The sequence below is a fragment of the Grampus griseus genome (assembly GCF_964374135.1).
Source record: "Grampus griseus genome assembly, chromosome: 7".
In the NCBI taxonomy this organism is placed as follows: Eukaryota; Metazoa; Chordata; class Mammalia; order Artiodactyla; family Delphinidae; genus Grampus; species Grampus griseus.
Window position 1 is genome coordinate 62,857,187 of NC_139001.1, and position 16,198 is coordinate 62,873,384.

The window sequence follows — 16,198 nt, forward strand, 5'->3', positions numbered from 1 at the left end:
GGCCTCTCCCGTTGCGGAGCACAGGCTCCGGACACGCAGGCTCAGCGGCCATGGCTCACGGGCCCAGCCGCTCCGCAGCATGTGGGATCTTCCCGGACCGGGGCACGAACCCGCGTCCCCTGCATCGGCAGGGGGACTCTCAACCACTGCGCCGCCAGGGAAGCCCAGCTATGCACTTTTAAGAGTATGTTCTAATTAAATCTGGTTATCAGAGGTAAATGAAGATATGGTGGCATGGACAGATATCAGGGATAAAGAATCATGCACACACACATATACACACCCTCACCTTTTAACAAATTTACTCTAAACTAGGTTTTTTCTCTTTAAAGAGGGAATGTGAACATCGCCCAAGTAGGCAGAAGCCAAAAGAATTTCGTATGCCGATAATAGGAAGTAGCCCACTTTTGTACCTTTTTTAGGATAGGACCGTAATTCAGAAACAGTGGTTATTTACCTTAGAGTAGGGATTGAAACAAATACAAATTTGTAGTATAGACTAAAAGATAAACTTCATACTCAGTTTTAATCTATCTTATATAGTATTTGGTCATAATTTTTTAAGAAATAGAATCTAATATTTTAGGTTTCTATTATTAAACAATCTTTTTCTCTCAGACACATTTAAAGATACCATTTTGAACATTTCAAATGAATTCACAAAGATAGCCTTGTGTGCCGTTTTTCCCCCTCTTCTCTCTTCCTCAACAAGTAGAGGCAACAAAGCCATGTTAGGATCAAGTAGAACTTGTGTTGAACTGATAGAATGTCTCAGGGTCCAGTCAAATTGATCTCCAGCAACTTCTCTATGTTCCCAGATGATGCCCCCATCTGTGCTGTATACTGCCTTCTGTCATTTGCACCAGATCTAATCCATGTAACGGTTGAAAATGTCATGAAAGCAGTTATCTCTGCTCTTTTATTTCTAAAACTCTTTTTCATTCTTCAGATTACAAACGAAGCCCTCAGTAATATTCGCACTGTGGCTGGGATTGGAAAGGAGAGGCAGTTTATAGAAGTGTTTGAGACTGAACTGGAGAAGCCATACAAGACAGCCATCCGAAAAGCAAATGTTTACGGATTCTGCTTTGGTTTTTCCCAGTGCATTGTGTTTGTTGCTAATTCTGCTTCCTACAGATATGGAGGTTACTTAATTCCCAATGAGGGGCTCCATTTCAGCTATGTGTTCAGGTGAGGACTACCTGGCCAGAGTCATAAAAGATCAGCACTCCAGGGAGGAATGGTCTGGTTCTATCCGTTAGCTTCTGCTGCTTAAACCATCCCAAACATGGTGTCTTAAACAGCTCAGATTAATATTTCTTAAAGATTCTGTGTGCTGTCAGGGTGGTTCTTCTGGACTGGGCTGACTCAGTCAGGCTTCTGAGTGCCCTTCTTTCTCCACATGGCCTCTTAGCAGCTGAGCTTGTTTTCTTCACATTGTGCTCTCGGAGTTCCAAGTGCAGCAGAAGATTGCAAGACCCAACATGCAAGCACTTGCCAACTCTGCATGCATCACTTTTTCTGATATCTTCTTTGGCCAAAGAAAGTCATACGACCAAGTCCAGATTCAGAGAAAAGAGGAACGGACCCCATCTTTTGATGAGAGGATCCGATAAGTGTTTCTCCTTTACTCTCTCACATGGCTATCACATGGCACTGACACCTGATGGCTGTCCTACAGTTCAGTTTATCCTGACACTATTTACCTGGAGATAGTGTTGGGTCCTCCCACAGGTTAAGGGCTCAGTCCTACAAGACTGCCCCTCCCCCAACCCTCCACACCAAAGCAAGTCCAGGTCATCACCTGTGCTTCTGACCAACAAGCTGTAGACCCAAGGTTCCCATGACCTCATCCTCAGCTTTGATTAATATGCTAGAGCGGCTCACAGAACTCAGAGGAACATGTACTTACTAGATTACCAGTTTATTACAAAAGGATACAACTCAGGAACAGCCAGATGGAAGAGATGCATAGAGTGTGGTATGTGGGAAGGGCTTGGAGTTTTCATACCCTCCCCAGGAATGCCACTCTCCTCAAATCTCCACGTGCTCACCAGCCCAGAAGCTCTTTGCACCCTGTCTTTTGGGTTTTTATGGAGACTCCATCACGTAGACCTGACTACTTAAGTCATTGACCATTGTCGATTGGACTCCATCTCCAGCCTCTCCCCTCCCCTGAGGTTGGGGAAGGGACTGAAGTTCCACCCCTCTGATCGCATGGTTGGCTCTCCAGGCAACCAGGCCCCATCCTGAGGTTATCTAGAGTTTTTACCAAAGTCACTTCATTAACAAAAGACACCTCAGTCCTCTCAAAACTTGGGAAATTCCAAGGGTTTAGGAGTCTGTGCCAGGAACTGACAAAAGACCAATATAGTTTTCTTATCATAAGTCACAATATCACAGAGGAATAAAAAAATCATATTGCAAAAGGGTGTGTACAGAGTAATAGGACAAATTAAGCATTTTCACAATCTACCATACTGGTTAATGCTGAGAAAATCTAAAGTGCTTGAATAAGATGGTTCCTAGAACTACCTTATTTGAGCTCTACTTCTTGTAAAGAAGGCACATGTCTAGCTGACGCTTCCTAGGTAGAGACAGCAAAGACTAGTCAGGGGGATTTTGTTCTTTTGTTTATAGCTGGAGTCTGCTCTTCTAATAAGTTTAGCTTTGAGTCCAGTTTCTCACATTTCCAGACACCTAAGTGTGTCAGGGTACCAAGGGACTGGGTGCACATGCATATGGGTGTGGCGTGATGGGGCAGGGGACCTTGAAAAATGCGGGGGAGACGGTCTGAGAAAGCCTTGGAGGGCATTAGGAAAATCAGCCCTAAAAGAAATCTCTTCTCCAGCCACGAGTTCTGTCTGCTCGCCCTCTATCTTCTTCTAGAAATATAGAAGAAATTTTTTTCTCCTGCCCCACTATGCCCACCTCAACCAGGAAAGTCTCCTTTCTAAATTTTTGTATATGTAGAGCTACTAACCCCAAATCAGAAATCACAAACTCTTGACTTGTTTAGTTTATGTAAGACTTTTGAAGAATTATTTGCCAACGTGTAAAAATTGGGACACTGCAGAAAGCTCCCAATTTCTGGCTTCTCTTTAAAAAATGAAAGATGACCTTCCATCATTTCCTATTTTATTCCGGGTGCTTGTCATAGCTTTAAGTTTTGGACTGGGCTCCTAGAGATGTCTGGCTTTGCCAGTCTGGCCTAAAACAATTTCTGCTTATGAACTGAGCAGTAAAACACACAGAGACACCCCACACCACCCCACCCACACTGAGGCAGGCCCCATGGTGCATTGCAGTGCAGGTGGACAACTTCGGGGGGCGCCCCTCGCAGCATGGTCTATAGAGCAAAAGGGCTATCTCTTATCACGTTTATCATTCATTTATTTATTCACTTATTTGCTCGTTAATTATGCACACATTGAGGCTGGGACAAGTAGAAGGATACAGGCAATTGTATCATGTTGTCTGAAGCATGAATTACATGCTTGCTTGGTACAGAATTGGTGCTTATATCGCCAATAATTGTCTTTTACACATTAATCATAGATTCATAGAATGTTAACATTGTAAAAATGCAACCCAATCCAGTGATCTTTCAACCTCCCTCTTTTTTTTTTTTTTTTTTTTTTCTAAGAAGTCTTTTTTCCTCAAACAAATTTTTTTAAAAATGCTGTTGTAGTTGAAGCAGGGTTTGGAGATCTGAGCCCCCTTTGTTCAATCCTCCCCTCACCCTTTCTTCTTAGAACACAATTTGAAAAAGGCTAATCTCTCCAATCTCCCATTCCCAGACAAGTCTAAAGAGACCTGCTCAAGGCTGCTCGGTCCTTTCCAGGGCTAGACCCCCAAACTCCTGCCTCTTAGACCGTGACACCAACCACACCGCGCCCTTTCTACCTGGGTGTCTGTCCAACTACAGGGTGATCTCTTCAGTTGTACTGAGTGCGACAGCTCTTGGGAGAGCCTTCTCTTATACCCCAAGTTATGCCAAAGCTAAAATCTCAGCCGCACGCTTTTTCCAACTGCTGGACCGACAACCCACAATCAAGGTGTATAGTAGTGCGGGTGAAAGATGGGTAAGTATAGGGGGTAAGAGGGTAGTGGGGGAGGCTTGTGCTTCTGTGTGTGTGCAGAGCAGCCATTGGGGCTGGTTATTCAAGACCACTGATCTTCTAAATTCTGCAGTGTATGGGTGAACTCATATGCCCTCGGAATGGACAGACAGTAGATTTACAAACGTAAAGGAATGAAGTACCTTAGCATTAAAAGTTCTTCATAAAGCTGGAACTTGAATAAGGCAATGATATCCAGTGAATACTTGTTTTATAGTACACAGGTACTATAAAACACAGTTCCAGAATGAATGAAGCTACGTGTCTTTTGAGACCTACCCAACCACCAGGATTTCTACTGATATCCTGGTACGGAATGTAGAAAAACCAGTTTCTCCTGTCCGATAATACTGATTTAATTCATGTTTATCTGTGCTCCACATGAGTTCATGTGGACTCCCAGAAAATTATTTTGATCTCAATGAAATATCACTTTTTCTAATTGATAGTCCCTACAGGTGTTTTTCAATCTTCCCTGCCTAATTTTTAATATCCCAGTATGTGCAAGAGAGCCAAAAACCCCTAAACCCCAGTAAAGTCAACTAAATTCAGAAATCTTTTAAAATTGGTCAAATGCCCTATTTCTCCTTCAGCTCAATAAAAGGTAAGTCTCTGTGTGGTTTATTAAATGTCTATCCATTTCTAGAGTTTACACGTCAGAGAGTACAACTCAAGGTATTTCACCTTTGCAATTCAGGACTCAAGTAACTTTCTGTGTAAGTCATTTCAAGTGTAATGCTATTATTTTAAATCTCTGGGGGAACAGAGCTGTAGGAATTTGCACAGTTACTGGCTTCTGTGATGTAATCATATCCTCTATTTTCTTCCATGCAGAATGTCAAAGAATGGGTGACAAGGAAATCCCCTTAAGGTTAGAATGGGAATAAGAGATCAAATATCTTTAAATTCAGTGCTCAAGCCTCCTTTTATTCTACATCTGCTGGAATAGGGACTAGAATGCCATTGCATTAAGTTGCTGTCTTTGTACTTTGCACTTCAGCAGCTTGGTGTTGAAGGTATCTTAAGCAAGGATTTAAAACTCAGGCTTATGTGCATTTTCAATAGTCTAGATTCTAGTAGAGCATATATAATTCTAATCTTCCCGTCCACAGGACAACTTCCAGGGGCAGATTGACTTTGTTGACTGTAAATTTACATATCCTTCCCGACCTGATATACAAGTTCTGAATGGTCTCTCAGTGTCTGTTGGTCCAGGGCAAACCCTGGCATTTGTTGGAAGCAGTGGATGTGGTAAAAGCACCAGTATTCAGCTGTTGGAACGTTTCTATGATCCTGACCAAGGGAAGGTGGTAAGCAATGCAAAATTCTCAATGCATTTGAGAATTTGGCTTTCTGCAGAGTATCTCCAACCCCTAAAAGTCATCTTCAAGGTTGTGTCTTGCCAGACTCATTCCAAAGCGCTTGCCTTGGACAGTATTTTCCAGTTCCAGTCATTTGCTGGTTGACCTGATTCTACCTCACAATTTCTAACATTATAGTCTTCCCAGTTCCAGATGGTCTGCTGCCCAGTTAGGCAAAGAAAACTGCAAAGCTGGAGATGAGTGTACTTAACAGAAGCATTCACTTACCTGTAAATGGGGCAGAAAGTGCAGACTAATCAGGAAACTAATGACTGGGAATGGAAAAAGTGGGGGTGATAAGAAACACAATGATAAATGAGTAAGAAAGGGAATTTAGTATGAAAAATCCGAGACAATCCTGGTTCAAGAAGCTAAAGTCTAAATAATATAAGGACCTCACATTGGTAGTCATATGCCATAAATCTTTGGTTAGGATGTTTGAAAAATTGGTGGTTTGCTTTGTTGCTTATTTTCTACAGAATTTCTTCCTCTTTTCTCTTCTTTTCTTTTTCCTTTCTATTTTTTCCAAATAATACATGCAAAGGAGCACAAAGTAGAATAAGGAAGATTTGTTAAAAAAACCAAAACAAAACCAACCCCTTATTCCACCCTTTCCACCCCCCATTCTCCATTTTCCTGCTCAAAGGCAACTATCTTTAACCACTTTATGTTTTTAGATCTCCCAATGATTACCTCAGAGTCCCTAAATAATATGCTTATGCTGCTGTTTCACGATTTAACGAATTTAGACCCTCTGTTGATTTATTCTCAAGAGATGGAAATTTAGCTTACCCTCACTTCTCCCCCTCCCTTTACCCACCTCCTCCCAATATGGTTACATTACTTTTAAAAGTTCTTTTATTTGTAAATTTAATCAATACAATTCTGTTTCTTTTCCATCACCTATAGATAACATCTCTTGAATTCTCATTTTCTAAGATGAGAATATTAGCAATTCTACCTCTATTTTCACCTCTTCCTCCTCTTTTTACCTCTCAAGTCCTAATAACTATACTTTTATATTATCTTTTTTTTCTTTAATTGGAGTGTAATTGCTTTACAATGTTGTGTTAGTTTCTGCTGTACAGTGAAGTGAATCAGCTGTATGTATACATATATCCCCTCCCTCTCGGACCTCCCTCCCTCCCCCTCCCCCACCCCAACCCCCCATCTGGGTCGTCACAGAGCACCAAGCTGAGCTCCCTGTGCTATACTGCAGGTTCCCACTAGCTATCCGTTTTACACATGGTAGTGTATTTATGTCAAACCTAATCTCCCAATTTGTCCCACCCTCCCCTTCCCCCACTATGTCCACATGTGTCTGTTCTCTACATCTATGTCTCTATTCCTGCCCTACAAATAGGTTCACTATTTTTCTAGATTCTACATATATGCGTTGATATACGATATTTGTTTCTCTCTTTCTGCCTTACTTTACTCTGTATGACAGACTCTAGGTCCATCCACATCTCTACAAATGACCCAGTTTCATTCCTTCTTATGGCTGAGTAATATTCCATTGTATATATGTACCACATTTAAAATATATATATAAAATGCTTACCTTTTGTTTATAACATTTATTATCTTTCACGCTTTTACTCTAGGTTGATTCTAAAAGTTGAAAATCTGTTAACAAGTTTTATTATGGCTAAGTAAATATTGTTCATCTCATAGTTAAGTAGTGAGGTACATTAGCATTACATTTTTCTTTCTTGATTGTTTTTCTGAAAGACTTTCTTTTTTCTTGCATTCTCTGCCTTTATAAAATCTTTAGTTTCTTCCAATGTCTCTCTCCTGATACCTATTCAGAGGAACCTGCTTCTTTCCCTTATTTCTGCCACTGCCTGGACTAAATACATCCTACACCTGCTGAACAACTGTCAGCCTATGAGTTTCCTGCAGTATCTTTTGCATTAGATCCATTATTTCCTAGTTCCCGTATCTTCCTCTTTCTTCGGTTTTCTGTCTCATTTTGTTGGAGTGCATCTGCAAGTAGTTTTCTAAGAAATGATGCAGAGGTGTGGGTCTGATTGATTATTTAATCCTTCTTTTTTGAAAAAGGACTTTCTGATATCCCTGAATAGTATAATCTTCATTGCAATGAGGATAGATAACATGATGAGAAATGCTGAAAGAAACTTGAAGGAGGCAACTAAAGTTTCCCTTGCATAAAGCAAAACAAGAAAGCAAGCAAACAGATAGTGGTAAAATCCAGGAAGTTATGAAAATAAGGAGTAAGAGTTGATTATCTGTAGTTTATAATCACTTTTATTAATTTTAGGTAAAGAGATTTTAATTTGTTTGAAAGTATTTGGTGATTGATGAATCTAGAAAGTATGTTGCACTGGGAGTCTGATCTCTACAAAGGAGAGGATCTAGTTTCCCCAAATGTCAGATCTTTCATGTCTATCACCCAGGTAGATTGTGAACTACATGACATGCAGGGACCTGAATCCTTCATGTTTGACTTCTTCAACATTAACATGTATATTAAGTATATTTCTCTGAATGTACTCAGTGAATGTTCTGGTCACAGGTAGAAAGCAATGCCCATGAAGAAATCAGTATGATTCCTTGCATTTCATAGACACAATATATTTTGTTATATCATCGTAAAATGTTTCTACAAACATTTTTCAGTAGGAAAAATACCACCGTTAATGCAATTTTGAAAAATCCTCTTTGCTTTTAAGGAAACTAACAAACGCAAACATTCAACGTTTTCAACATTTAATTGGGTACCTGTGATGTGCCCAGCACTGCATTAGGCCCTGTGAGAAATTCTAAGGAGCATGAAGCATGTCTTATGTCTTCTAGGAGCTTACAATGCTAGCATATAGACAACAATTAGCAAGCAGCTCCAGTATTTAATTGTTAAATCGTGCTTTGCAGTCTATAAGTACTATGGAAAACGCATAGAGGAAGATGAGCGAGGGCTAATTGTTGAAGAATGCCTTATATTTTTTCTAGTAGTGTTTGTTTTTTACACTGTGAAAAAATTATCTAAAGCATCATATATTTACACCATTTAATATAATCTTTTTCTGAAATCATGGGGCCAAATACTTTACAGTATTACAGTATGTGAGACATACTGTACCTTTACTATTCTAAGCCTTTTAAGTGAAAGAGCTCAGATGGTAGACATACGAGTTCCTGTAATTAACTGCCTAGATAGATCATGAGTTCCTAAAAAACAGAGATTTTTTTCTTTCTTTCTTTATTATTGTTTTAACATTTTTATTGGAGTATAATTGCTTTACAATGTTGTGTTAGTTTCTGCTTCATAACAAAGTGAATCAGCTATATGTATATGTATATCCCCATATCTCCTCCCTCTTGCATCTCCCTCCCACCCTCCCTATCCCACCCCTCTAGGTGGTCACAAAGCACTGAGCTGATCTCCCTGTGCTATGTGGCTGCTTCCCACTAGCTATCTATTTCACATTTCGTAGTGTATATAAGTTCATGCCACTCTCTCACTTCATCCCAGCTTACCCTTCCCACTCCCCGTGTCCTCAAGTCCATTCTCTACATCTGCGTCTTTATTCCTGTCCTGCCCCTAGGTTCTTCAGAACCACTTTTTTTTTTTTTTTTTTTAGATTCCATATATATGTGTTAGCATACGGTATTAGTTTTTCTCTTTCTGACTTACTTCACTCTGTATGACAGACTCTAGGTCCATCCACCTCACTACAAATTATTTTTTCTTTATATAGCATACAAAAGACTGTCTAGCATGGTGCCTTTGTGGCAGGTAATTCAATATATGTTTGTTGGTTGACTAAGTGAATAAATGTACTCCTTTCTTACTGGGGTCTGTTGTCTCAATTATTCAGAGGTTAGTATCAGTGAAATCAAGGAAACAGGTTTGATTCTTACATTGTCCAACAGCTTTACATAGGAAACCCCATTTCATAACCCATGGAGTCTCAAAATTGAGCAATTCTGTGTACTTGGAGAGGATGTGCTGCACCAAAGGATAAGGGGAAGTTGTTTTTTTTTTTTTTAACTAGATACTGTCTGGACTGCCTTTCCTGTTTGTATAATACTACCCATAGAACTAGAATTTGGGAAACAAACAACCATGTCTGATCACAACTTTGACACCACTTCTGGCAGACACCACCTCCAGAGGTCAAAGGCAACATAATTTATTTCCAAGAATCCTTAGATTGTTGTCTGTTAAGCAAAGCAAATATCTTGCATAACACTAACTCTAGGATACAAACTTTCTTCACTGCTGGAATTCTACAACTCAGTGCCCTGGTTGTCACCTCTGTTTGGCAGATGATAGATGGGCATGACAGCAAAAATGTAAACGTCCAGTTTCTCCGCTCGAAGATTGGAATCGTTTCCCAGGAACCAGTGTTGTTTGCCTGTAGCATAGTGGACAATATCAAGTATGGAGACAACACCAAAGAAATCCCCACGGAAAAAGTCATAGAAGCCGCAAAGCAGGCTCAGCTGCATGACTTTGTCATGTCCCTTCCAGAGGTGGGTACCAAGTCAGAGTCATTCTCTATGGCAGACAGGGAGGAAGAGAGGTAGAATGACTAAAAAGTATTATGACTGTGGCTCACGGAGAAGGTCAAAGGCAACACAACATATTTCCCAGTGCCCTGAGATCGTCTCAGTCTTTTACGCAAAATGAATGTCCTTCATCAACATAATCTTTAGTTTTGGAAAGTAGTATGTTATCCAACGCAAAGGATGCTCTATTCCTTGTTGTAAGTGAAGCAGTACCACATTGAGCATCAGCTTAGCATAACGGAAAAACGTCCTGAGATTTGGAACAGACATTGATTTGAATCCAAGCTTGGCCACTTTCTAGTGTAAAGTTACTTCTGTAACAATTACTTTTCTGAGACTCAGTCGTCTACAAAATGCAAAAAATAACAGAATGAGAGAGCACACATAATAGCCTCAGAAAGAAAGCTGCTGCTGTTACTATTATGATCATGATCATGTCATTACTTGGCAGCAACTCCTGTGCGTGGTGGGTAAGTTGCATTTGCCTTGGAGTTCCTCACTTTCCCAGAGCCAAGTTTGAATGTAGTGTGATATTGACTCTGCTTTTTTCCATCCACCAAGGGTCTTTCTTGGTGGTTGATCACTAAGAAAATTAAGACATGGAAACTGAAAAATAGTAATCGGGAGAAAATGATTTCTGTAAACATTAAATGATAAGCTGGCTAGAATAGTTAGTACAGTACCTGATGCATAGTAAATACTCTGTGAATGTAACTGTTTTTTACATAGGCATCAGGTAGGGATTTTCCTTCATAATTTCATCTAAAACAACAAATATGTTAACTAGTTATGAAGCTCACAGAAATTTAAATAATTTGTTCATGATCACAGAGCTGGTATGCAGCAAGAGTGAAGATTGAAAGTTAGGCTTGTGTTCCAGAATGAGGCTACCTCAACAAGGGAATGGACCAGGAGATCTCTTGAAGGCCCTTATATGCCTAGGATCATTCTGTCTTGGAAAGATCTTCCAGACAGGAGTTGGGAAATCAGGGAATCTTAAATCAGGGAGGATCTCATACTCAAGGAGAAAGAGATCAAAAATACAAATAAAAGAAATGCAGAGAAAGGGATACAAAGTCCCCGTGTTTCCCAACATGAAAGGTCATAAAACGCCATATTTTTTTAATATGCCTAAATGGATTTGACATCCTTTATACAAATTATTCCCAATTTCAAAAAAAACAAATTGTTTAAATCCTCAGAGGGGTCATTGATGTGGGCTCCCTACAGCACAGGAACAATGGCTGTTTCTGGTTCTCAAACTTACCATATTTTTTCCAGAAATATGAAACTAATGTTGGGTCCCAGGGGTCTCAACTCTCTCGAGGGGAGAAACAACGCATTGCTATTGCTCGGGCCATCATACGAGATCCTAAAATCTTGCTACTAGATGAAGCTACTTCTGCCTTGGACACAGAAAGTGAAAAGGTAGGTACTGACTTTCTGAAGTCTTAGATCATTATAAATGAGTTTTTTGCTGTAATATTTGTCCTTATAAAATGGCAGTATTGTTAATTTTCTGATTCATTAATAGTAGAAATTGCCACTCCTTTGTAGTGCCCAAAGACAATAGTCTAGAGAAAGTGATTTAAAATAGGGTTGCTTCAAATAAAAAAATTTTTTTCACTTTAAAATAAGAATTGTTTTTAAGATTGTTTAGGCTAGGTGACACTTTTTTCATGGGTAAATAATGAGCTTTCTTAAATAAAATAAAATAATCCAGGCCATCTGATAGGTATTTCATATTTTATAGTTCTAAAGTTCCATGGCAGAGCAGGTGGGAAGCATACAACACAAAGTTAGAGGCGGTATCGGATGTGCAGTTTGCATGAAAGGAAATGTAATTGGGCGAAACACAATTATGAAATTTACCATTTAGAATTAACTCCTTAAAAGTCAGGATTCTGTTTTGGAGAGAGCTAAAATGTCCTCAATGAGGAACAGTATCAGGAGTGACCTTTTTTTTTTTTTTCCCTGCGGTACATGGGCCTCTCACTGCTGTGGCCTCTCCCGTTGCGGAGCACAGGCTCCAGACGCGCAGGCTCAGCGGCCATGGCTCACGGGCCCAGCCTCTCCGCGGCATGTGGGATCTTCCCAGACCGGGGCACGAACCCGTGTCCCCTGCATCGGCAGGCGGACTCTCAACCACTGCGCCACCAGGGAAACCCAGGAGTGACCATTTAACTGTTACCTTACATTGTTTCCTTGGTTTCATTTTAGCAAACTAGACCCTCAAGTATTGTAAAATTACTTTGTGATCTTGTAGTTTGGTTCATTCTGGCTTCACTGAAATTTTTCAGCTTATAGACTGCAATTTAAGTCACTGATGCATTGCATTCAGCAAATATTTATTTAATCCTCTCTCTCCTGTCAAGCCTTTGGGTTTAACCCCTGAATATAGAGATGTTAATCAGGTGGTATGAAACAGAACTCTCGTGATGGTGGGCCAGGGAACAAGCATGCGTCTTTGCATCAACTTTCCATCTTCCCTTTGCAGACGGTGCAGGTCGCCTTGGACAAAGCCAGAGAAGGTCGGACCTGCATTGTCATTGCCCATCGTTTGTCCACCATCCGGAACTCGGATATCATTGCTGTCATGTCACAGGGGATAGTAATTGAAAAGGGGACCCATGAAGAACTGATGGCCCAGAAAGGAGCCTACTACAAACTAGTCACCACAGGAGCCCCCATCAGTTGACCTGACTTGAGAACTTCATGCACAGTTGGTGCACCAATTACAGAAGTGCTGTGGGGGTTTTTTTTGTTTGTTTTTCTTTAAGCAGAAATAGTGATATTTTACTTTTACAGACGTGGTCATACATTGGCATCCGAGCTAATTTCTAATGACTTTCAATAGTAATTTAGTTTTAAGTGTCTGTATATAGAAAATGAAAGAAACTAGGGTCAGTGGCAGTGAGAATCCAGTGTCAAGCAGCTGCTCAGCCATCACCCAGTGCTTTCTCCATGCAGGAGCCAGTCCCAGTTACTACGTGGGTATTAGCAAGACTTGGAGGAAATGAGACTTTGAGTTTCTCAGGGACAGAGAACCATCCTTTGCATTTTTGAACCCTTAGTGTACACAAAGCCTGGTCGAGAATAGGCGCTCGACAAATGTTTACTGAGCTGGGCCAAGATCATATGGAGAAGAACAGAAGGACTGAAGACCAACTGTATTTTTTGACTGAAGTTTTCTTGCACGTGAAAGCAGATTCATTTATGTCTAAGGATGAAGATGGAGAAAGGAGGACTTTGATACTCTGGATGCTGTCAGGCTGAAAGGGGCAGAAAAAGGCAAGTATTAGCAGGAGCTTACCAGTCAGGGATGTTGATTTATAGATTCAAGGTGTAGTATGTGGGTGGTGAAGTCCCCATTTACTGGACTAGATTCTGCCGGTGTCCCTGGAGCAGGGGGCTCTATCCCAAGCCTTGTCCCCCTCCACATTGGTTGCTGTCCTTTGTTTCTTCAAATCCCAGCGTGAAATGAAAATAGTGAATTTTACCTTGTATAAGTGTTTTCTTCCTATGGCCAACAAATGAAATTCTGCCTACAAATGAAGCCTGAGCTATTGTATATTGAGGTATATTATTTGTTTCTGGTCCAGTGTTTCCTGGTAAATAACCACACAGGTGGTTTAACAGGTTAACTAGTTAGGTCAGGAGCATTGATGGTTGCAAAGTCAGGGAGGGAGAGGGTGGGGGACAGCATTCTAGTTAAGTTATGACAAATGGCAGTGACAAGTAAGTTGCAGAATAAAAATGCCATGAGAAGGAATTAAGCTTTGCAGTAAGCATGTGCTCATCTTGTAATATTGAAGAAAGAAGACCAAAATCTGTTTAAGTTTGCATTTCAAAGAGGAGGAACATAAGCTCTGTGCTGGGAGGCTGCCAGTTTCCTGGAATAGAATGTGTGGGGTGAGAAAAATGGATGATTAAGAGTTATTTTTTAGGGGTTTCCCTGGTGGCGCAGTGGTTAAGAATCTGCCTGCCAATGCAGGGGACACGGGTTCAAGCCCTGGTCCGGGAAGATCCCACATGCCACGGAGCAGCTAAGCCCATGAGCCACAACTATTCAGCCTGTGCTCTAGAGCCCACGAGTCACAACTACTGAGCCCATGTGCCACAACTACTGAAGCCTACATGTGCCACAACTACTGAAGCCTGTGCACTGCAACGAAGAGTGGCCCCCGCTCGCTGCAACTAGAGAAAGCCCACAGCCGGAAACGAAGACCCAACGCAGTCAAAAATAAATAAATTAAATAAATAAAAATTTTAAAGAAAGAGTTATTTTTTAAATAAGGTCCTTGGAAGTTATTGATGAGAGGGAAAATGTTGACTGGAGACGGCTTGAAATGATTTGGGAAAAACATTGAATTACAACTTCAAAAATACAGAAATGAAGTTGCAAGTTTATTTTGCAACACCAGGAGTTCCAATGTCTTCATTTTTGTTCCGTATCCTGTATCACTCACAAAGATTTGGTTTCTACAGTTTTATATTATTGTTTCTCAGGTGATGGAGGGACTTGCTTAATCTGTTGTGTCTGACACTTATCTCATCTTTCTGTAATTTCTAATGCTTTCAGGATGGGTTCTGCTGTGATCAAACTCTCCCTGTTACCCCAGTTAATAAAAGTTTACAGAAGAAAAAAATAGAAGGATTGGAAGATGAAGTTGGGGAAATTTCCCTGAGGGTAGGACAGAAAGAGATGAAGAGTTAGAAAACAAAATTTAGAGGAACAATTCAGGAGATGCAATAATTAGCTAACAGCAGTTCCAGAAAGACAGTGTAGAGAAAACTGAGGGGAAAAATGATTAAATAGTCCAAGAATATGTCCTATAATTGAAGGATGTGAATTTCCAACTTGAAAGAGTTCACCAAGTGTCAAATAAAATAAATAAACAAAGATCCTACCTGGGCACACTATTATGCAATTTTGGAAAACTGGGGGAAAGGAGAAGATACTAAAATTTTCTAAGAGACATATAATAAAGAAACATAATGACATAGGATCTCTTGACAATGACACTAAAAGTCAGAAGACATAAAGATTTGCCTTCAGAATTCTGAGGGAAAAATTATCTCCATCCTGGAATTGTATACCTAGCAAACTATTCTCAAGAATGAGAGAGGCCTAAAGAAATTCTGTCATGTAAGTGTCTCAAAACTGCATGAAAGCAGATACCCATAAACCAGAAATGCTACTATTTGAGAAAAAAATAGAAGAGTTGGCCTCCAGATCCTTTTGTATAGAAACACCTTTTCATACAGTTACTCTAAGTCTATTCTACATGTGCTGTTAGGAAATTGTTTCAATAAAAAGACTTTGAATTTAGTAGTGCAGTCATGCATGCAATTTTTTGGCAATCATACACTCACTTAAAAAGGTAGATCCTTTAATTTTTTGATGCTATGTCCTGAAAGAGGAAAATACATAGGATCATAATTAGGTATAGTTTGCCACATAGTTATTCATGAATTAAATGTAAGTTTCCTATCCTAAGATAATATCAGAATATTCTATTCAGGTTGTTTTAGGATCCTGCCTCATGTTTCCAACTAAGAGTTGGATCTGTTAATATCTCTTATGCATGCAGAATCTCTCTGCAGTCAGAGCACATAAGGATATTAGTGGAGATAAAAAATTGCAAATTTGGTTGCTGTTTCCAAACACATTTTGAGATAAATTTACATATGCGTGTGTGCCATTATAAAATAAGCATTATGTCCATTTGTATTTGCTGAAAATTTCCAGATCAAGTGAATAATCTCACCTGCCTATAAGAGACGTCAGGTGAAATTAACTTAAACGAAATTTGAAACACAATTCCAATTTCTTTCACACTGTATTCAATTAAATGTCAAATTAATTTAAATGGATAGACTGTAAATAAAGCAATGCACATGATTATCATCTAATTAGCACTGGCCAACATTATAATGTGCTCATTAGTGAGTTGTATGGTATCCTAAGGCTCATAATGAGTAACCAGGGTACGCGTGATTGGCATGTAGCTGTCTGGATGCAACTACTCAACCCAATAAATCAGTCCTAAGACAAACTGTGCAGTAGAAAAAGGAAGAATATATAGCCAGTGAGTTGGCAGTTCCTTCCTTCCTATAATTCAGGTACAGCTCCTACTCTCAGATACAAAGAGATAGATGTGAGAAGAACAGAATAGC

At 39.9% G+C, this 16,198-nt stretch overlaps 1 protein-coding gene across 1 annotated transcript in view; it reads left to right on the forward strand.

Annotated features, from left to right (window-relative positions):
• The window catches only part of ABCB11 (ATP binding cassette subfamily B member 11), a gene marked incomplete at its 5' end in the record, with an annotated part of 86,248 nt that extends 70,936 nt beyond the window's left edge, over positions 1 to 15,312 (forward strand). The window contains 6 exons of the mRNA XM_082657757.1: positions 950 to 1,191; positions 3,929 to 4,085; positions 5,234 to 5,431; positions 9,776 to 9,982; positions 11,300 to 11,446; positions 12,516 to 15,312. Coding sequence (XP_082513883.1) covers positions 950 to 1,191; positions 3,929 to 4,085; positions 5,234 to 5,431; positions 9,776 to 9,982; positions 11,300 to 11,446; positions 12,516 to 12,716 — 1,152 coding nt within the window. The 3' untranslated portion in view covers positions 12,717 to 15,312. The remainder of the gene's footprint in view (positions 1 to 949; positions 1,192 to 3,928; positions 4,086 to 5,233; positions 5,432 to 9,775; positions 9,983 to 11,299; positions 11,447 to 12,515) is intronic.
• Positions 15,313 to 16,198: the final 886 nt, after the last annotated feature.